This window comes from Sminthopsis crassicaudata, chromosome 2, assembly GCF_048593235.1.
Source record: "Sminthopsis crassicaudata isolate SCR6 chromosome 2, ASM4859323v1, whole genome shotgun sequence".
Lineage (NCBI taxonomy): Eukaryota > Metazoa > Chordata > Mammalia > Dasyuromorphia > Dasyuridae > Sminthopsis > Sminthopsis crassicaudata.
Window position 1 is genome coordinate 509,081,344 of NC_133618.1, and position 23,047 is coordinate 509,104,390.

The 23,047-nt window shown below is 35.8% G+C and overlaps 1 protein-coding gene across 1 annotated transcript in view; it reads left to right on the forward strand.

Annotated features, from left to right (window-relative positions):
• CCDC187 (coiled-coil domain containing 187) overlaps positions 1–23,047 on the forward strand; it is an 85,575-nt gene that overhangs the window by 27,443 nt on the left and 35,085 nt on the right. The window contains exons 10-11 of the mRNA XM_074284848.1: positions 1,290–1,374; positions 14,956–15,128. Coding sequence (XP_074140949.1) covers positions 1,290–1,374; positions 14,956–15,128 — 258 coding nt within the window. The remainder of the gene's footprint in view (positions 1–1,289; positions 1,375–14,955; positions 15,129–23,047) is intronic.

Genomic DNA, 23,047 nt, shown 5'->3' on the forward strand with positions numbered 1-23,047 from the left:
ACTAATCACACAGTTCAATAGAATACTTTGACTTGTATCAGTTTTAAAAAATGGAAATAGTAATTCAGTTTATATCTAGATACTTCATGTATGTGAAATTATGTCTATAGAATGAAAGCAAAAGTTCAAAGAAGCTACAAATCTGAGTCCCATTTAATACCTACAAATATTTTTTAAGGGATGGATAAGCTATTGTAGACTTTTTCTTTTTAAGGAACACATCCATATTGGAACACATCCCTGAAATTTATAGTTATACAGTGTTTATGTCTTATGTTATTCCATGGAAGCTAGTCTTTAACCTTAAATAAATCTTAAATTTACCTTAAATTAATCTTTAATGAATCTTCAATCTTTTTCCTCCTTGTATACTTCACTTGATGAGAAAAACTTTCCTTTTGCTTTGTACGCAGGTAGGCACTTCATCATATTCAAACAAATATTTATCATGGAAATTCATAAACAACAGGATCAACATGTTAAAGGCATAAAATGAGGTCTAAATGGCTGCACAATCCTTTTATTTAGTCTGATTGTCTTTTTCTGGCTCCACAAATACTAAAATAGCATATATTCTTTGGCTGTACTGAGACAGAAGCCCCTTCCTGTTTCATTTCAATGAGACAGAATAGTTATTACCTTTAATAAATTTTGTAGCTGAAGTACTAACAGAAAAAGACAAAAATTAAGTGTAACTACTTATGGTTCTGTTTCTACTATTTGTGAAACTATTTATCTAAAACTGAATACATAAGCACAAAATATGTCTGATTGAGCCTGATTTCTTCCTTCCCAAACTCCACCCCACAATATTATGAAATTCACATATACTTATGGAATTATTTTTCCCTCCCAAATTGTCACAAATGAATGGTACCTAAGATGAATAAAGTCTCTTAAGTAATTGTGTCTGTAAAACTAAATATAAGGCCATAGAAATCCTAACCCTGTTACAATAACTTATTTTCCTATCTCTATAAAGAGAAAGAGATAGTTTCTCTACTCCTGGATTGGGGAAGAGATGGAACCTAAAATGTAGAATCTCATCTTCTTACCCCTTCAATGCTTTGGATTGTGGATACAAGATGCTGGAAAGTTGATCAAGAGAAAAATAAATCCATATCTGTATGAATTATACATAAGCAATTTTGTGATAATCTTATAGTTTTGGAGAGAGTACTTTTCCTCTTTTTTACCTATACATAATATTTCCTTTATTTTTATTTCTTAATCTTGTTAACTTTAGAATAACGTATAATTATATTTTCTACTTGTCTCTCTTTTCAAAGATTTTACTCTGACTGAGGATTCTGAAGTGGAAGAGTGGGCACCAGAAGATAAATTCACCTGTATTCCTAGTTTCTTCACAAGAAGGTATGTCTGAAGTTGGTCTGAAACTTAAGACAATCCTTATATGGGCTGTTATACAGGATCAGATTCTATGATCAGTTCTGTGATTCTTGATTGAACTCGTTAGTCTCTAAAAGAACCAGGATATCTGAGAACAATTTTGGAAGAGAAGAGTTCTGTAGTGTTCTGATGTTAATCACTGAAAAACATTTGTGATAATATTGCCTCTTAAATACAAAAAATCATTCTTGTTAATTCATCCTTTATTACAAGGAGAGAGAGAGAGAGAGAGAGAGAGAGAGAGAGAGAGAGAGAGAGAGAGAGAGAGAGAGAGAGAGAAACAAGGAGAGAGAGAGAGACAGAGAGAGAGAAACAAGGAGAGAGAGAGAAATAAGGAGAGAGAGAGAAACAAGAGAGAGAGAGAGAAGCAAGAGAGAGAGAGAGAGAAAAACAAGAGAGAGAGAGAGAGAGAGAGAGAGAGGGACAGAGAGACAGAGAGAAACAAGGAGAAAGAGAGAGAAACAGAGAGAGAAATAAGGAGAGTGAGAGAAACAAGGAGAGAAAGAAACAAGGAGAGAGAGAGAGAGAAACAAGGAGAGGGAGAGAGAGACAGAGAGAGAGAGAGAGACAGAGACAGAGAGAGACAGAGAGGGACAGAGAGAAAAAAGGAGAGAGAGAGAGAGAGACAGAGAGGGATAGAGAGAGAGAAATAAGGAGAGAGAGAGAAACAAGGAGAGAGAGAGAGACAGAAACAAGGAGAGAGAGAGAAACAGAGAGAAAGAAACAAGAAGAGAGAGAGAAACGAGAGAGAGAGAGAAGAGGGAGAGGGAAGGAGGAAGGAAGGAAGGGAAAGAGGAGGGACATGATGCATCTGGCATGTATTGTATTGAGCCCTCCATTCTTTCCACCCAGTTGTGTGACTGGGTACTCCTGGTCATGAAACAGGTCAAGGAAAATTGGTGCACACAGGAATTGAACCCATGCCCTTATTCCTGGTGGTTCTGTTTGCCAGCTTAAACACAGACCTATAGCGATGAGCTAAGTAGTGTGTTGGCTGATGGCTGGGTGTTCCAGACCCCCACTCTGAGGTTGTTTTTCAGTGAATGGCCTTGCCATCTTTGTGCTTTTGCAAGTCTCTGTGGCGACACCATAGAAACTTTACAGAAACTTTTCCTGGAATAAAAGGTTGTGTGTCCACACAACAAAACAGCCACTAGAGTCGCAGTGTTAGGATGTTTGGATTGGCCTGCCCCAAACTGGGCCAGAGATGTGGACGGTGTGGCTGAGCACAGTGTCGCAGAGAGCATTGGGTTTGGAACCAGGAAACTTGGATTCAAATTCCCACCTTAGTTGAGACTCAGTTTCCATATCTATAAAGCCCGAAGGTTGGACCAGAGGGATCCTGAGTTTTCTTCCAACTCTGCCATTCTGTGATCTGTGATTTCGGGAAAGTCTGCTCCATCACACAGTGAGAAGGGGCTCTCTTATTACCAGATAGTGGGGAGTTAGTTTAATCACGAGACACAAAAGGGCAGTAGTTATCTAAAGTTACCTAAAGTAGTTACCTAAAGCAGTGTAATAAGCCACAACTATCCAACCCTAAGAGTCTATCTAGAAGAATCCTAGTTAAGAGAATTCTGAAGTTAGAAACAAGCCATGGGCTTCATTACTGTCAGAGCTCCTGAGGAGGAAGAAACAAAATGAGCTTTTTGTGGCAGCTGGAGAGTCAATATGTATCGAAAGCTGATATTTTTCTGTTTTATGCTCTCATGTTCTCGGTCTGTGCAGGAGGCTCTTAATCCTTGGTAGGGATGAGAGAAGGGAAGGCATAGGCCCACACAGGCTGGGCTACAGGTGAGGCAGGCATAACCTCCCTTCATGGTCGCTCCAGGATGACTGGCATCCAGAGGGATAACTCTTATCACAGGTGGGGATTATGGCCCAGGCCCTTGTGAAACTAGATAGGTGCACGGGAAAGAACACTGGGCTAGGAATTGGGTGGAATCTATCTATTACTGGTTAATTTTGAATGTTAAGCAAGTTATTTGCTTCTCAGGATGAGGGTTGTGGAACTAGGTTGAAGTATTGCTATTCCCAAAATTCTTGGGTCCTGAATACTGTGCTGTAGGCTCTAAAGGGAAATAGTAATGGAAGTGGTGGTAGCTGCTGACCGGCCAGCACATGATGCTTCCTATCTCTCCTCCAGGGCAGATACATGTTATTTCACCTCTTGATACTGCCTTAGAATATTGTACAATAAGGAAGAACCCTCTAAATTTGGAGGCATAGGTCCTGGGTTCAATCCTGCCTTTATCACTTACTATCTTGGGTGAATCACTTATCCCTTCTGGGATTTAGTGAAGATTGACGGCTAAAGTCCCTTGCAATTATATAGCTATAATTCTTTGTGGGTTTTGCTTTAACATCAGCTATTTTTTGTAGGAGGAATGAATCAATTACAGCCTAGAATGAGGGTAAAAATTCACCATTTTTAATGTGAGGCTAGTGGACAGTATCTACAGGGACAAAACTGTCACCAGGGGCAATATCATGGGTAAGAATCGTGACATATACCATTGTGAAGATTGTCTTGTGTGGGAGAAAGTATTGTTTTGAGACACAGAAAATGTTGGTTCTAAGTCCAACTCCATTACTGACTTACTTTGAAACTTGGGAAAGATATTTTCCCATTTGTTCAATAATGAATAGAACCCGTTACACTCAGCGAAAGAACTCTGGGAGATGACTATATAGAATTCCCAATCCTCCTATTTTTGTCTGCCTGCATTTTTTATTTCCTTCACAGGTTAATTGTACATTATTTCAAAGTCTGATTCTTCTTGTGCAGCAAAATAACTATATGGATATGAATACATATACTGTATTTAACATATACTTTAACATATTTAACATGTATTGGACTACCTGCCATTTGGGGGAGAGGGTGGGGAGAAGGAGGGGAAAAATTGGAACAAAGGGTTTTGCAATTGTCAGTGCTGAAAAATTACCCATGCATATATCTTGTAAATAAAAAAGCCATAATTAAAAAAAAAAAAGATGCTTCCTTTCTCTGAGAGCCAGTTTTTTCTTCTACAGATCAGAAGTTAAGAGAATCATTTTCTAACTAGGGAATCTTTGAAAAGGAAGGAGAGGGAACTGGGACAATAATAGGTTAGTGTGTCATTTAAATAGGACAGTGAAGAGAGTTTATCCATATGCCTAGGTTGACTTTATAGCCAAGTCAGCTTTAAGTTAATATATAGCTGGAGGATTCCCAGGTTTTCTTGAAAAGAAGCAGCTTATATGTCCCTAATTAAGATACCATTCTACTCACCACACCAGCTTTCTCATACCTTTTGATACCTCTCAAACCTTCAATGACTCTCCTTTTTCCCACTCCTTCCCAAAGAGCATCTTGTCTCATATTTCCCTGAAAAAATGAGGCAATTCATAAAGAACTTCCCATTTCTACCTTCTTCCACATTTCATATCACTCATAACTTTTGACTTTTTGGTATATATTTTTCTTCGCCTTTATTTCATATGAAGAGGTGGCCTTTCTCATTGCCAAGGCAAACCTTCTACTTGCACAAAGGATCCCATTCCATGATGCCTTTTCCAACAAATTGTCCCCTCTATCACCCTCTGTCCCAAACCTTCACTATCTCCCTGTCTACTGGCTACTTCCCTGCTTCCATACAAACATGCCCGTGTCTCTCCCATCCTCAAAAAACTTTCACCTGATCCATTCAGCCCATATATCTCCTTCATTTCATGACTAAACTCTCCTTTGCCACTTCCAGGCTCATTCTCTGACTATTGCTCAGTAACCTCTCCTTCTGAGGTTCTTTCAATCCATATTTACTACTCAATCAAAATTCTGGCTATTTATTGATATGCAAGATGTGCTCCCTTTTTTTCTTCAATAAATTCAGTACCTGCTTTTCAATAGTTTTCTTTTTCTCTTCCTTAACTTTGCCTTTATATTAGGAGACTTCAACATATACATTAAAATTTCCTCAAGTACCTTAACTTCTTAGTTCTTTAATGTTTTTTTTTTTATTTTACATGACCTCCTCAGCTTAATTCACAAGGATGGTTATACCCTTGATTGTACCAGTTTAGGGATCCTAAAATCTCTTTATCTAATTGCAATCTGTTGTCATTCCATTTCTTCCTCTGTTTTGCCCTTTATTCTGTTCTTTGGACTCACCATAATCTTCAGTCTTTCCACCACTCAGTTTTTTCCTAGGCCGTGATTTCTGCACTGACTGGATTCTCTTCCCTTCCCTATATTAACCCTTTGGTGAATCACTTCAATTATGCCTTCCTCCTCCCCATCCTCACTTTCCCTTCTTCTCTCCTTCCTTTCCTCTCCTTTTTAGTTCCTTGCCCCCTTATGCTGCCAACTAGATTATTCTCATTATCACCTGCCTTTATTCCTTAATTGCATGCTATTAAATGAAGCTAGAGAAAACAATGAAACCTTGCTGACTGGGCTTACTACAAATTTATGTTGCAGAATTTTTTAATAGCTTTCAACATTCACTTTTATAAAACTTTTGTGTTACAAATTTTTTTCCTTCCCTTTTCCCTGCATAGGCAGCATAGAAATACAATATACGTTCAGCATGTGCAATTCTTCTAAACATATTTCCATGTTCATCATGCTGTGTGAGAAAAATCAGATCAAAAGGTGAAAAAAACTACTGGAGAAAAAAATACAAAGAAAAACAAAAAATGAAAATACTATGTTTTGATCCACATTCAGTCCCCATAGTTCTCTGGATGCAGATGGCTCTTTCCATTACAAGTCTATTGGAACTGCCTTGAATCATCTCATTGTTGAAAAGAGTCAAGTCCATCACAGTTGATCATCCCATAATCTTCTTGTTGCTATGGTACAATGTTCTCTTGGTTCTGCTCACTTTATTCAGCATCAATTCATGTAAGTCTCTCCAGGCTTTTCTGAAATCAGCTGATTCATCATTTCTTACAGAATAATAAGATTCCATTGCATTCATATACCATAACTTAATCTGCCATTCCCCAACTGATGGGTATCCACTCAGTTTCCAATTCCTTGCCACTAGAAAAAGGGCTGACACAAACATTTTTGCACCTGTGTGTCTTTCCCCTTTTTATGATTTCTTTGAAATACAGACCTAGAGATAAGTCACAGAATTTTAATTGGGTCCTCACTATGGCTAGGAATAGCTTTTACCCATATCTACTTGATTCAGTATTCTACCCACCACAATGACTTCTCTAAACCTTTTGATTCCTTCTCAAACCTTCTCTGGCTTCTCTTACCCCTACTCTCTCAGCTGAAAATCATGTTTCATATTTCTGCCATATTTCTATTCCTTCTATGATGTTCTGGTAGGATGCAAAGATAGAAGGGAGAGTCTGAATTCTCTTCCCAGGAAAATGACCCAAGATTTCAGAGTTCTGTGATACCCTGGTTTCTTAAGGTGGTCAGTATTAGACTGGAATTGAAAGAATGCTATGTTTTAAGTCAGAAAACTCAAGTTCAAATCATACTTCTTATTATCTTATGATTTTTGATAAGTTATTTAACCTCTTTTGCTCTCCATTTTTTCATCTCTAAAATAAGGGATTATATTACATGAAAGTTAAGATCTTTTTGAGCTTTAAATATAGTGAAATTCACTGATAACTATCATTTATGTAGCACTTATTAATTATGATACTTTACATTGCTTAGCACCTTAATGTTTATAAAGGATTTTCCTCATAATAATCTGGTAAGAAAAGTTGTAGTGATTTTATTAGAATAAGTAAACTCAGGATCAGAATAAACTGAGGATTGGAGAATTTGAATGATTTCCTTTGATTACATAGATAGTAAATACATCTGGAAGCATACCCAACACCTAGATGTTTATAACATGTAGAACACACCTAACTCCTACTCCAGTAATCACACAAACTGGCTTTAGGCATCAGGATGAAAAAAAAAATCAGTTGGTTATTGATTTTGCAGATAAAAACAAAGAAAAAATGAGATAGAACTTGGAACCCTTCGCAAATTCCAGGGTGTGCAGAAGCCCCTTCAAAATCTTGCTAAGAGTTCCAAGATTACTTCTGGACTAAGTCATAGAGTGACTTCTACTTGAATATTTCTACCAGCTGAAGGCTCTTATGTTTGGCATAGAGAATGAGGAGCTTTTACTTCTCACTTTGTGGTTAATTTAGGAATAGACAAAAGAACACAATGTTTTTCTTGGTATTAAAAGTATGTCAAAAATAACATTTATTGCTTTGCTTCTATGGATTGGGTCCTCTCTTTTTGTTCTGGGAAAACTTGTTTGATAATGGCTTAGTTTGGTGTGGGTTTGGGTGTGAGACAGAGACAGAGAGAGACAAAGAGAGAGATAGACAGACAGAGAGAAATATGAAATGAAGGAGAAAGAAAGGGTGGGGAAAGGGAGATGGAATGAATTCAAGTCTATGTTCTACTAAAAAAGTTGTCCAAAAGTGATTCTTTAACAAGAACTTTTATAAAAACTAAAATCCCTTACAGACAGGGTGTGTGAGTGATGTTTCTCTTGCTAAATGTTGCTGTGTTCTGGTAACAAGCATGTAATCTGGTAATATGGGAATAGAGGTAATATTTGATGCTGCCCCACTAGAATTGGAGAAATTGCCATTAGTTTAATGCAAGGGCTTTGTTTTTGTAGAGAGAAAATGACTTACTCTAAAATTGTTCTAAAGCATTTCTTGGCATCTCAACATTGTTCATGGAAAATGTTTGGATCTGATTTTATACTTGCCAAATTAGTTTGTTGATGTTTTCCCTCAAATTTTCCCCCTCTTCCTATTCTGTCTTCCTTAGTAACAACTTTGCAATTTATCCAGCAGTGAGACTTGGATTCACAGATGATTTATGCATCTGATTTGCTCTAACCAGTTATGAAGAGAAATGTAAATCCCCCAGAGTTTTTACCCCTTTTAGCAAAGCAGAGAGGGAATTTTAAAAAAAAACTCCTTTATGCAATACAGTGTGTGAGGGATATAAAGACAGAAATAAAATCTCCCCTGCTATCATTCTACTCAAGTGAAATAATATATTTATAGTGTTTTGGAAATCTTAACAAATAATATATTTCAGCTGTTATTCATTATCATCATTATTGAGAAATTCTGTGTGTGTGATACATGGATAATTAAGACAGGAGTGAAAGCACAAAGAACTATGGAGAGGAGGCTCAGGGATGGCTTCTTGAAGGAGGTTATCACCTGAACTGAGCCTCAAATCTCCGAGATAAAGATTCCTTCCAGAACTGGAGGGTGGCTTGTAGGAATAAAGTGAGGCAGAAAATGGAGTCTCAAATTTGGGGAAAAGTTAAGAATCTAGGTCTACTGAAAAATAGAATTCATAAAGGGGGATTCTATGAAAAAAGTCTGGGAAAAAGTAGATGGGGTGCAGATTTTTGAAGGTGAAGGAACTGGTTTTTAGGAGATTAAAATAAGAATGAGTAGCTAGAATTTGACACACTTACAGTAAGGACTGTTTCATTGTTTTATATCTTCAGAGCCAAGCACACAATACAGTACTGGGTGCTTAATAAAATGTATTGATCAATTGATTATTTGCTTACCTAATTCCTACTAATTCTTAAATAGGTGGTGGTCTTCATATAGTCCTAGTTGCCTGTAGAACCCTAGTTTTATAAAGATAAGTCACTTAACTAGCATTTCTAGTAATCATACTAGTTTTCCTGAGTAGTTTTCTTTCTTTTTATTGTTAATTATTTTTTTTCAATTAACAAGTATTTACTTTTTCTCTGCCACCTACTGAGAAAAAATACAAAGTCCTTGATAGTCAAGAAAATCAAATTCACACATTGACCAATGTCTAAAATATGTGTTTTATTCTGTATATTGAGTCTATCACATCTCTGTCAGGAAGTGAGTAGCATTCTTCAATTCTGATCCTCTGGAATTGTGGTTGGTCACTGCATTGATCTATTTTCTTGAGCTTTCCAGGTTGTTTGCTTTCACAATTTTATTGAAACTATGACCCTCAAAATTTCTAAAACTTGGAGTCTTCAACGTGTTTTCACATTCATCATCTGATTTTTTTTTCATGACATTAATAGGTTAGTAGAATAACTATTATTCCCTTTATAGATGAGAAAAGTCAGGATTCAATTGTTAGTTGATTTGCCCAAAGATAACTAGTTAGTGTCTGAATTGAGACTGTATTTAAGTTACTAAAAGTCCAGGCATCTTTCTGCTACTGACTTAAAATGGTCACTGCCATGGCTTGGTCTTTGAAAGGACCAAAAAAGCTGTTACCATTTCAGGCAAGAGGAAATAGGAACTTTTTCTTCTCTAAGATAAGGATTGGTTGTTTGCTTTGTTTCTGAATCTTTGGTTCATAGAATAAAAATCTCAGATCTAGAAAGAGACTTTAGCGATTATTTAGTCTAGCCATCTACTCATAAATGAAAAACTCTTTATATTCTCCCTATAATTGATTATCTAATTTACAGGTCACTGTGGTTTTTCATTTCTTTTGTTATAAAATGAGGAGGCTGGACTCAATGATCCAAAATTTTCCCTTTCAACTCCTGTGTTCTATTTTAACATTCTAAGTTCTTATATTCTATGTTCTAAGGTTTCTTCCATCTCTAACATTATAGGATTCTGTGTTCTCTTATAACAGTAGTTCTATTGAAGGGACGTAGGTAAACTGATTTTGAAGTTGAAACGGGGACAAAAAACACATTTTGACATTTGCTGGGGAGGGGGATTACAAAGAGCTTTGGCAGAAGATTTGTCATCCTCTTTCTAGCTTTGTCTAGGCCATAGGGGAGAGGGGTTTCCTCTTCTTAATTCACTGACTTAAATGTCTGGGAGTTGGGGATAGGCTTATTGACTCTGCTATTGATTTTGGAAGCCTATGTGACCTGCCACTGGCCAGAGTACCTTGTGTTTAGCTAGCATTCTGGTGTCTACAATGTGGGTGGGACATTTTGAGGAACACTTAGACCCCAAGAATCAGTGAGATTCCTGGAAGGGATGGAATAGTTCTCTTCTTTTACACTTGTAGTTCACGGAGGATGGTAATCTCTTCTAGTCTCTTCTAAATCTCACTCTCTGCAAGCAGCATGTGAAGCCCCAATTAATATAAGCTATTTTTAATCAATCTAGCAGTTTCTGGGTCACTTTGTGCCAGGAATAACAGAAAAGCTTATTAATGAGAAATATGAAATGAGATTTAGCTAAGCTGATTGCCGAAAAAAAAGAAAAATCGTGCACATACTTAATTTCCATACTTAATTTTTTCTGTGCTTAAGGAAAATCCACAGTATAAACAGCTACTGTTTCTGTCTACTATACTCAGTCTTAGCTTAAAGAATTGACTTTCCTCCTAATACATTTTTAAAAGTCTATGTACTTTGCTAAGCTTACTTTTTTATTTATGTAGAGCTTCAGTTCAATTCATGAACTAGTAACAAGCTACTCTTAGCTTTGACTCCAGAATTCCTCATTGATGTGGCCCTGATCTTGTGGAGTTGAAACAACAAGGGTGAGGTTATAGGTAGAACTAACTTTTTCCTTCTTGTAATGGAGTTTCAACAACCAAATCATTTTTAAGATATTTCTCAGGTATTAATGAATCTAATCTCAGGTTTAGAAAATGGAATGTTAGCTGAAGTCTTAGATAATGTCTGGGATATTTGCTTATAAGACCAATATCACAGGACTGATCTCTGTGTTTAGGGACTATTAACTTTGTACATTTTTTAGGGTATAGATTTTTATAGTACTCCCCCAATATATCTGGCCTACTTGCAATTTCTACCATAAGCAGGAAGAAAGAAACATTAAAATTTTTGGACTTGGCCAATGCAGAAATTCATTTTGCTTGTTTATTCATATGTTGCAAGGATTTTCTTTTTCTTTCTTTCCCCTTTTCCCTCCCCCCACCTAGTGGTAGAATTCAGTGGAAGAGAGGAAAAAATCCATTTTCACTCATTAAAAAAATTATTCTTATTATTTTTTTTTACTATAAGTCATAAAGAAGTATAGGTGAAAGAAAAAGAAAAAAACATTTTTTTTTAGAAAAATAACTAAAAGTTCTTATTCTATTGAAGACAGGGAGAAAAAAATGGAGTCATCTTTAGAGATTGATAAAAGAAGAGTTATTTGCTCAGGAATATCCTTTCTATTCTATTGTTCTCATTCATGTCCTTATATTTTTTGTGATATTCATTTCATTTGCTTCTATTCATCAGCCATTTTTTTTTCTTTCCAGGATTACCCTGATTCTATGTGGCATAGTAGATAGACTTGAACTCAGTAAAACCTTGATTCAAATCCAACCTCAGAACTTGGGGGAATCCTTGTGGCCCAGGCATCTCTTTCTAAAGTGATGAGGGTTGGACATGATGGCCTTGAAATTTCCTTATAGCTTTGTCTATTTTTTTTGTAAGCTATTCCTACCTTTGTCCATAGACAAGCACTAGGCTTCTCTAGCCTTGTATTTTCAAATAATCTATGAGCTCCTCAAGATCAGAGACCATTATCATCCTTCTTTGCTTCTCCAACAGCACAGGATGGGTATAGAAGAAAGTTTACTTACCTAGCACTAGGGTGGGTACACAGAAAATAATGAATTCCTAATGAAATAAATTGTACATCTAGAACACAGGCCATGCTTTGGGTTTATGCTTAAGTATTGCAGAGCTTATGAAAGAACTAAATTCTTAATTTTCCTCTTTATTTCTCATATATAATAATGAATATTAATTGAATTAATTGATCTCCTCTTTCTCCCTGATTTCTTTTTTTTGTGTGTGTGTGTGTGTTCATATTTGTATAACCATTTATAATACATTGCTTTCATTGGCTGCAAGTTATTCCTTTCCCTCTGGCAGTCAGTATATTTTTTCACAGAAACAATATAAAAACACTCACATATTTTATTATTTTTATTATTATTTTATTATTTTATATTACATCTTTTTATTTACAAAATATATGCATTGGTAATTTTTTCAACATTGACACTTAACAAAATCTTCTGTTCCAAATTTTCCCCTCCTTCCCCCCACCTTCTCCCCTAGATGGCAGGTAGTCTATTACATGTTAAATATGTTAAATTATATGTTAAATCCAATATATGTATAAATATATATGTGTATATATATATATTCATATATGTATACAGTTATCTTGCTGAACAAGAAAAATCAGATATCAGATCTAGGAAAAAAAAAACTGAGAAGGAAAACAAAAATGCAAGCAAACAATAACAGAGAGTGAAAATGCTATGTTGTGGTCCATACTCAGTTCCCATAGTTCTCTCCCTGGATGTAGATGGCTCTCTTCATTACTGGACCAATGGTTTGAATCAACTCATTGTTGAAGAGAGCCACGCCCATCAGAATTCATCATTGTATAGTCTTGTTGTTGCTGTGTACAATGATCTCCTGGTCCTGCTCATTTCACTCAGCATCAGTTCATGTAAGTCTCTCTAGGTCTCTCTGAAATCATCCTGTTGGTCATTTCTTACAGAACAATAATATTCCATAACATTCATATACCACCATTTATTCAGCTATTCTCTAATTGATGGACATCCATTCAGTTTCCTATTTCTAGCCACTATGAAAAGGGCTGCCACAAACATTTTTTGCACATGTGGGTCCCTTTCCGCTCTTTAGTATTTCTTTGGTATATAAGCCCAGTAGTAGCACTGCTGGGTCAAAGGGTATGCACAATTTGATAACTTTTTGAGCATAGTTTCAAATTGCTCTCCTGAATGGTTGGATTCATTCACAGTTCCACCAACAATGTATCAGCAATCACATTTTATTATTAAGAACAGTTGGAAAGGGCTAGTGATCTATAGAAGCTATATGGTCTAATGAGTAGATAGCCAGCCTCTAGATCAGGAAACCAGGATTCAAGTCTTCCATATGGTACTTTTCAATACTTTCACTCTCTTAAAGTTTCTAAGTTGTAAACAAGGTACCAAATTTGTACTGGTGGAGGGAGTTTCCTATACAAATATAATCAAAGGTCCAATCGTTGTTTCTAAAGGAAAATAAGAGTATTATCTAGAAAGCAAAGATCTCACTGGAAAAGTTTATGTTCGAGGGATGATGAGCATGTCATGTTTTTTTTTGATGACAATATGTTTTTGCTTGTATTTTAATTTTATTTTTTTCATACTAGCCTTTTATTTTCAAAATACATGCCAAGATAGTTTTCAACATTCACCCTTGCAAAACCCTGTGTTCCAAGTTTTTCTCCTTCCCTTTCCTGCACCCTTTCCTCATAAACAGCAAGCAATCCAATTAAACATGTACAATTAATTCTTCTATACATATTTCCACATTTATCATGCTACATAAGAAAAATCAGATCAAAAAGGGAAAAAATGAGAAAGAAAGAAAAAGAGCAAGCAAATAACAGTAAAAAGGTGAAAATACTATGTTGTGATCCACATTAAGTTCCCACAGTTCTCTTTCTGGATGCAGATGGTTCTCTCCCTCACAAGTCCATTGGAGAGCCTAGTCCATCAATGTTGATCATCACATAGTCTTGTTGTTGCTATGTACAATGATCTCTTGGTTCTACTCATTTTGCTCAACATCAGTTCATGTAAGTCATTCCACACCTTTCTGAAATCATCCTGCTGATCATTTCCTGTAGAACTATAATATTCTATAACATGTATATACCATAACTCATTCAATCATTCCCCAACTAATGAGCATCCACTCAGTTTTCAGTTCCTTGTCACTACAAACATTTTTGCATGTGTTTTCCTTCTTCATGATCTCTTTGGGATATAATCTCAGTAGAGGCACTGCTGAATCAAAGGGTATATACTGTTTGATAGCTCTTTTGGCATAGTGTATTTTTAAGACAGAAAATAAAATTAGTGAGATGACAGGAAGTTTGTGATGTTTTCACTAATGTGTCTGTCAGTACTGCTCATGGAAAGTGAGTCATGGTAGGTTCAATGCCCACTTAATACAGAAGCATATTGTAACTACAAAAGTATAGTTATTTAAGGTTGTCTTGGAATCATTATCAACTGTGGATTTCGTCTGGTGGCTGTTCAGTATTCTCAGGTACACTTTGTTTCGTGCAAAAGATTTGATTCTCTCTAGTGACAGAGCTCCTTATCTTTCTGTGCTATTCTGCCTTATGGTTAAAAGCCTAATGAATTGGCCAAAGCCAGTTGCCTAAGTTTTATAAGCAAGAACTTATTTCATTTACAAGCAGAGTTCTAGTGACTACTTTCCCTCTAGTCTTCCCTACTTCCTCCAGGGCCATGAATAGTATACAAGCCAGTTTCACTAAGTATTCACCTTTATTTATCATTTGTAGTCTACTATAAATACTGTCTCTTTTAAGTTTTCCTATCAGGGCTTACTTACTCAGGTTCTCACAGTCCTTTAAAAGGAAAAAAAAACTCTCTTCTCCTCTCTTTCATCCTAGGCTAGTCCATATTCCCTATACTCTCTGCTGAGTTCAATAGAGACCATGTTTCATTTGCTACTTTTGCTACTCACAACATAAATAAAGTTCTATAGTTATGTTTGTATGTCACAGTTCACAGAAAGAATCTGAAAAGCAAGATAGCTTCATTGATCCTTTTGGAATTCAGATGGAAGAAGAATTGTCTGAATTTTCTCTTGGAATCTCTGAATCCTATAATGACATCAAGATACAAGACTTTCCCACCAGAAGAAATGAGTTTTCAAGCTCTTCAAGCAAACATATGGGTAAGAGAGTATTTAATGAATTTATTGGATTGAAAGATCTATTGTAGTTCCACCATGAGTCAGATAAGCAACTTACCATCATTTTCATTTCTTTAGAAGAAAAATGTTATCTAAATATATGACACTATTGTTCTAACTATGTATAGGTTTTAAAAAAAAAGGCCAGTGTTAAATGAATAATAAAATGTTGTGATTGATAATTTTAGAGCCAGTAAATGTCCAAAAGTATGATGATTTGGTTAATTTCTTTTTCTACAGAGGACTTGCAATAAGTATTACATTAATGCAAATAAATATAGATTAATACATTTATCTTGACATTTGGCTTAAGAGTTAAAGTGATTTCCTCTTGGGTCCAGTTAACTTTGCCACAGACAGCTTTCATTTACCTATGAATGGTTCAGTACAATTTTGTGCTTTCTGCTGCTGAGCAGGCCTCCAGCTAGATAATTTTTATATGAAATAAACAAACCATATAAGGATTTATTATTTATTATTACACTTACTGCCCTAATGAGTCATTGTGCTCTATTCATTGAAATAAATAGCCCTGGTCAAATTTCAACAGAGTTATTGAGTAGTGGTCTACAAAGTGGGAGCCACAGCTTGACAAGAAAGGAGTTGTTGCCTGACCACAAGACATATGTGATAAGCCAACTAGAGGATAGGAAGACAGACAATATCTCACTCAATGATAGTTCTGAGAGCTTGCCTCCAACATAGCTGTACCTATTTATACACCAGTTAGGTTAGGTTAGATTGCTGTCCTTCATTCTCAAAGAGAGCCAAAATGATATCATTATGTTAAGAGTTGAGTTACAGTGTGTCTGACTATGGCTGATCAAACCAATATGAACTTGGAATGCTCTGCCACCACAGTTGGACACAAATAGTTCCTATGAACATTTAGGTGGCTTCTGTAACTTTGTACTTCTACCGTTTCTTCTGAGATAATTCAATTCTGCTTTGTTCATAAAGCACTCTCTGATGAGGGTACATCATGCTGGACAGTCTTGTGCTAGTATCTCCCATGTCATAAATCAATTCTAAAGTTTTAAAGAGAGAACTTTAAAGTGTCCTTGTATCACTTTTTCTGATCATCTTATGAGCATTTGTGTAAGTTCTTCATAAAATAATCTTTTTGGCATATGTTCATTTGGCATTTGAACAATAAGGATGTGCTCTTTGCAGTAGCATTGGAATGCTTGGCAGTTTAGCTCAGTCTGATATCTTATCCTGCCAGGTGAATATCCACAAGCATCCCCCCCCCCCAACCCTCTCTGAACAAACTTCCATTTCTGAGTCAGTCATTGGCCCCTTAGGGTATAACCTAATCATACCCCCAAGGATCCAAACAGCAGGTGTAGCAGGTGACAGTGAGGAAAATTTCAGTCCCTTCCCCCTCTGCTAGTTCAGGTTACCTACTAGCCACTCTGTTTAAGGTAGAACAGAATGAGCCTCACAGAAAGAGTAGGCATGGATGGGCTGTACCTCGGATTTCATTATGCTATCCTTGCTGGCCAAACTCATTCTTCTTCCAAACTTCCCTATATTTGTTGAGGTCTCCATCATCCTCTTGATCATACAGATTTACAACCTAAGTGTAGTTTTTCAATTCCCAACTCTCACTCACCCCACAATACAACCAGTTGCCATTTTAAAAATTCCACATTGTTTATCTTTTTTTCTCTCCTCTTTACTACTATAAATCAGCCTCTCATTATATTTTGACTGGACTATTACAATGGCTTCATAATTGTTTTTCCTTCCTTGAAGCCTCTCTTTTACCCATCTTTCACAGTCTACCTGAGTTTCTTCAATTGTATGTCAAACTGTGTCACTCCTTCACTCAATAAATTCCAGTGATTTTCTATTGACTCTAGAACCAAATACTATTTCATCTTTATCTCATCCTTTTATATATATATTTGGAATATTTTATAATATATATAATTAGAATAGTAAAATTTAAAATAGTTTACCAATTATAGAACATAACAAAGATATGGCTCTTTTTTTTTAATTAGTAGAGGTGCAAAATCAAATAATAATTTGGAGCCCACTGTTGTAGAGGATTGACTGACTATTTTTGTCAACAATGCAACCATGTCATCCTGGCTAACATTTTCTAGTAATTTCTGGCAGTTCAATAGTGACACAGTATGATCTAGAAAGAAACTTCCTGAATCTATAAGGGAGCTAACATTTACAGTGTTAGAGATCAGAAAATTGGTCAGTAGCCATCAGTGCCATTCATAATAAATACATTCCTTCCTTCTCTAAATTATGTCATTGCTAAAAGAACTGCCCACTCTGAGAATGGATTGAGCTAGCATGGGACTGTGGGTAGAGAAATATATGATACACACTAGCTTTATGACCATGGAAAGTAACTTATATTCCCAATGACCTGGGAATTACCCAGCTTCATTCATGGAAAGTGAGTGCTTACACAAGTTACAGAGAAATTGAAAATCTGCACTGGTAGAAGGAGATTTTGCTCCAGGATTTTTCTACTAGAATTAGAGAGTATGGGAGATAGGAGTCCAAAGGCAACAGTGAACCAGAATTTTCATCAGTTAGGTCTAGGAAATCTTAATGGTTATTTTAAGGGTAATTTTTACTTTTAAAATGAGTACATAAAGAAGGCACCTCAGGAGGGTGTGAAAGAGCCCTGAAAAATGAAGTCAGGAGACCCAAGTTCAAATCCCCTTCTGATTTAGGGATTTACTTACTAGCTATGTAGTATTGAGAAAATAATTTGGTCAGAGGGTTCTTTTGAGGTTCAAGTGAGACAATGTATATATGATACTTTGTAACCTATAAAGCAATATAATTGCAATATAAGACATTCTGTATAATTTGAATTTTAAAATTATTATTAATACTTTGGATAAATTACTTAAAAATCTGAGCCTCATTGAGACTGTGATATATTTAAGTACAATGAAGGAAAGTTTTAAAAAACAGATATATAATAACTTTTTCATGGTGTTAGTGATACCTTAATGCCTAGCTATTTATTTGTGAAAATAAAAAGAGGTGGTTTGAAAAATTGAATTGTTTTTAATCATAAGATGAGAATTGAGCAGGTTGATGGCTTGAAAGGGTTAAGCAAAAACAGAATGAGTGGAGGCAGTTTCATTCCTGGGAGACCTTAGTTTGCTTTGACCAAGTCATAGCAGATGGTACATTGTTTTTAGAGCTTTAGGGAGACAAAAGAACAAGCTCAGACAACCTGTACCTCAATAGATACTTAGAAAAAAATATAAAAGAGCTCTTGCTCTTAACCAGCGTTTTTTTTCAGTTACTTCTCTGAGAAGAAAACGAGTTTGTATAATCAACTGGACCAGGTATGTGAGTGGTTGACACAACTGGAGAAGATTACTAGAGTGTGAGACCCCCAGAAGGATTGTGGAAGATTGTATTTTGTATCATGGGAAGTGTCTATGATATACAGTCGCTTGCTGCTAGTGTCCAGGATCAAAAGGAAATATTTTGGGGCAGCTAGGGGGCACAGTGGATAGAGCATCAGCCCTGAAGTCAGCAGGACCTGAATTCAAATCCGTCCCTAGCTGTGTGACCCTGGGCAAGTCACTTCACCTCAATTGCTTCAGGAAAAAAAAAAAAAGAAAGAAATATTTTATATGTAAACTAATGTTAACATGCCTTAGTGGAACAGATTAGCTTAAGGGTTAGATTACTTTTTTGACCCAGCTAATTTTGTTACCCAACGTGCCATAACCATCTTTTAGTCAGTTACTATAGGGAGAAAATTCTGAAGATCGAGGAAGGTAAGAAGTAGAGAGGAGTCATTGAATACGTGATCCTCTGAACTAACTTTCTGGCAAAGACATCATCCATTCGTTGAGTATATTGCAAATTATATATGTATACACACACACATACATACATACATATTTTCAGAAAGAGAGAGAGTATTCAAATGTAAGAAAAATCATATCTGTGGGTAAACTCTGACTTTTGGATCCCTCTTTCATTGCTAAAACAGTTATCACTTCCACAGCTTGACTTTCCCCATTGTTGGCATAGGAAGTTAAATGGGAATTTGGGGGGAGTTTTGCAGAAGCTGCAGATGACAAATGGAAGTCAATAACATAGAAAAAGTTTAGAAACTCAAGATGTATAATACATATTACATATATGTATATTATACAATACAATACACACACAGACAGTATCGTATAATATCACAACAAAATTTACAACAAGGTACTTGTGAATGCCATGTATAAGAAAAAGAAAAAAATTTGACATCTTCTCTGATGTGGAGGACCAAAATTTTCTACACAGATTTTCCCCTGTATATAGAACTGTACCTGCAATGCAACTATGATCTCAGATATTTGAGTTTCTCCTCCAGTAATTAGATGGCAACCTACCTGTCTTGTCCAACCTGTCCATAACCTTTTGTTAAGTCCATGATAGGTGGTTTATCCAACCTACTGGGGATCTTTCTTGAGTTTTCTTGTCCTCCTGCTTATTCAAGCAATATATCCATCAACTATCCAAAATTGGTTTTACAGTTAGCCCATCTTTTTCAATTGATCAAGTACTATTATCAGTACTGAATTCATGTGGATTACACATTCATAACTTAGAGAATAAAACAAGTTTGAGACAACAAGTACAAATACTATTATCCTTATTTTATCATGTGATCCCGAAAATAGACTACTTCCTAAAGACTACCTAGATAAGTTCAGAAAGATTTATCACCAAGTAAGTCAACTTACAATTTGGTAATAATAAATTCTTGGACAATGGCAAGTCATGAAATAAAAACAACCAAGCTACAAAATGGTCCTCAGTCCTAACTTTTTTTAGCATATGGCAAAGAAGTAAGTGCAGCAAGGTAAGAAGTGAGAGTCATGGATATTTGGATATCTGGTTTTTTTGGAGGATATACTCATACCACAAATCCATTGGTCAATTAGAATATGATTAAGGAACATGAAACACAGAAACTATGACTTGCCAAGATCACACACCTGGTTGGCATCTAGTTGGTGAACCAAAATCTTAAAAAAGATTTTGTGTCCAAATCCTTTTTTTTCTTTTCATTTTATCATGTTGGCTCTTAAGCGCCTACTTAAGAACGTGAGGCTCTAAAGTGTCCCAAATTACTGTGATGCTTTAACTTGGCCAAAATCACAAACAAATAGCTTAGTGTAGAAATTCTTTGTATTAATGTGAGCAGCTAGCTAGCTTTCTAGTGAAAAGAGCATAGGTAGATTCCTATCAGCAGAGGGGGCTACTTTCTCAATTGAAAATCCATTAAGCACTGCTACTCTAAAATCAAAGACTATAACTACTAATTGATATTTTTTCTGAGATAAATATTTAAAGGGAAGATAGCCCCCACACTATTTTCTAAAAATTATTTTATGTGACTTGAATGAGTGATCATGTGGCTAATTGAAGCCAGTTGAATTTTTTTAAAATTAATTTAAAATAATTCTTATTTTTCATTATGAAAACAAAAACCAATTAGAATGATCATTTGCATAAAAACGGAACAGGAAATGAGGATTATGCATGAAACCAGAGGCTTATTTTGTATAATTGGCTTTTCTTTTTTAATAAATAAGATCATCCAGAAGCCATCAGTAGAAAAACCCTTGTGAGTTAACAACTTTTATTTTCAATGTTATTGTTAGGAAATGACCGATTAGCCCTAGAATGCTAGGACATGCAAGTTTACCCCTTGGAAATCTAGGGCTGACTTGGAGCCTAGTGTATAGGTTCTCTTAAGCAGTTTCTTTCCTTTTCTTTTCCCAGAGAATGGAGTATATAGGTTATCCCTTCCTCCTCACTCCAAATATACCCTTTGCCACCAAAGAAAGACCCACATGACTAAAAACCTGAATAGAAGAAATCCATTATGCATTCTGGATGTCCTTAAAGGTATCTTTTTCAGGCAATTCCTATGGAGTACCCTAGGTAAATTGCACTAACAAAGCAGATAATTATGGTTTTATTCCCTCCTCTCCTCCCTTCCTTTCTTCTAATATAGCTTGTTAGGACAGATCACATAGGAAGCCCAACTAGATTTTACAAATTTATGCTACTTGTGATCAGGGAGATAGAATGAGAAAGTAAGTGCAAGGATGAGTTAGTGCAGTCTATCCCCACTGGGCTGGGGTGTAGCTGAGACACCCTTGACAATCCTGAGTGTGGATCAGGGTATTATCTTTTATAAAGAGAGAACAACAGTTTATTATAACATAAATGACTAGAGGAAAAAAAACAGATTTTCTTCCACTTTCATTAAGTAATTACTACATACAAGAATAAAGTAAAATATGAAACCTGTGCTCAGGGAGTTTATAATATAGAAGAGAGATAAAACATATTTGCAAGTAATTATAATAGTAGGGTGAAATGCATGCAGTATAAGAAATTTGAGCTGGGAAAGATAGCTTCCAGCTAGCTCTAGTATCTTGGAATGAGGCAATTCAGATCTTCTATTATGGGATGGGCAATATTATCTTTTTAAAAAAAGATCAACAAATCAGTCCATTTGGCCATCTGATTAATTGGGAATCTGAGGCCTTTTTGGGAGGTGAGAAAGTTAAAAATGACTGCTTGAATTGACATGTACTATTGACAAGAGAAGAAATATGTATATAGGGCCTACCATATGCCAGGTACTGAAATAAAAACCTTTACAAATATTATGTTATCTGACAATCACATAACTTATTGTCTATGCACACTTCTATTCTGTATTTGTATAACTCTTTTTGAAACAAATTTGTAGAACTTTATATTTATCTCTATTAAATTTAATCTTTTTAGATTGTAAAAAAAATGACTGCTTGGAGTGCTAACTTGCTGAAACCCTTAATACAAAGAAAGACTGTTCCAAGTCTTTGGATACCATCAGGGAATTATAGGATTCTATGGTGCTCTAGTTTCTTCCCAGAGGCTCTGCCCCCAGAGGGACAAGCATGAAACTGAGAATTGGACTAATTGTTGACCAAGAGAGGAAATGAAACAAAGCCTTCTTTAAGCAGCAGTACTTCTTCTGCTGCTTACTCACATGGTTCATAAGATCTCCCAAGCCACCTTTCATCCTGAATGCATGCTGTTCTGTTCTAGCAAAAGCTGTATATAAGTTACAGTTGGTCCAAGATACAACTCCTGGCCATAGACCTCCAGCACAGACGTGAAGGGATGGCATTTTAGGGTTATAATTCTGGAGCCCCAACCTCCTTATATTTCAGCCAAAGAAGCTGAAGCTCTGGGGAGTGAATGAATTGCTTGGGATCACAAGGTCATATACAGGACTTAAATCGAGATCCTCTGCTTCTATATATCTTTCCATTGTCTACTGTACCATGCTGCTTCCTAGGATATAGGAGAGTCACAGTGCACTTGCACAAATATACACACGCATATACACATGTATACACATGGACTTATATAACTTTAATACATGTATGTATGTATAAACAAAGTAATGAGGATTAATTTGACTCCCATTAAGCTTATTTTCAAGAGAAATAAAAAAGAGTGAAGTTGATTCTGCAAATATATTATTCTCTTCCCTTCTTTCAGAAGGAAAAATCTCAATTAGATATCTTAAAATGGCAATATTGTTTTCACCAGGAGAGAATTCACAAAGGCACTAGATTTTGACAGGATAGTCCATTGTAGTTGGTTAAATGGCTGCTAAATCATATTAATATTTCATTTATACTCATATTTTTGGAAAAATCCATTTCTGCCTTTTCAGATCTGCCTACCATTAGCCCCAGAAGTTTATGATTCTGAGATTTCAATATCTGCTGACAATAATTATAAAGACAAGAAGGATAGTTATAGATTCACTGATACAGTAATGTTTTTTACAGTCAACTGTCAATTATTTGTAGACAGATTATCCATATCAC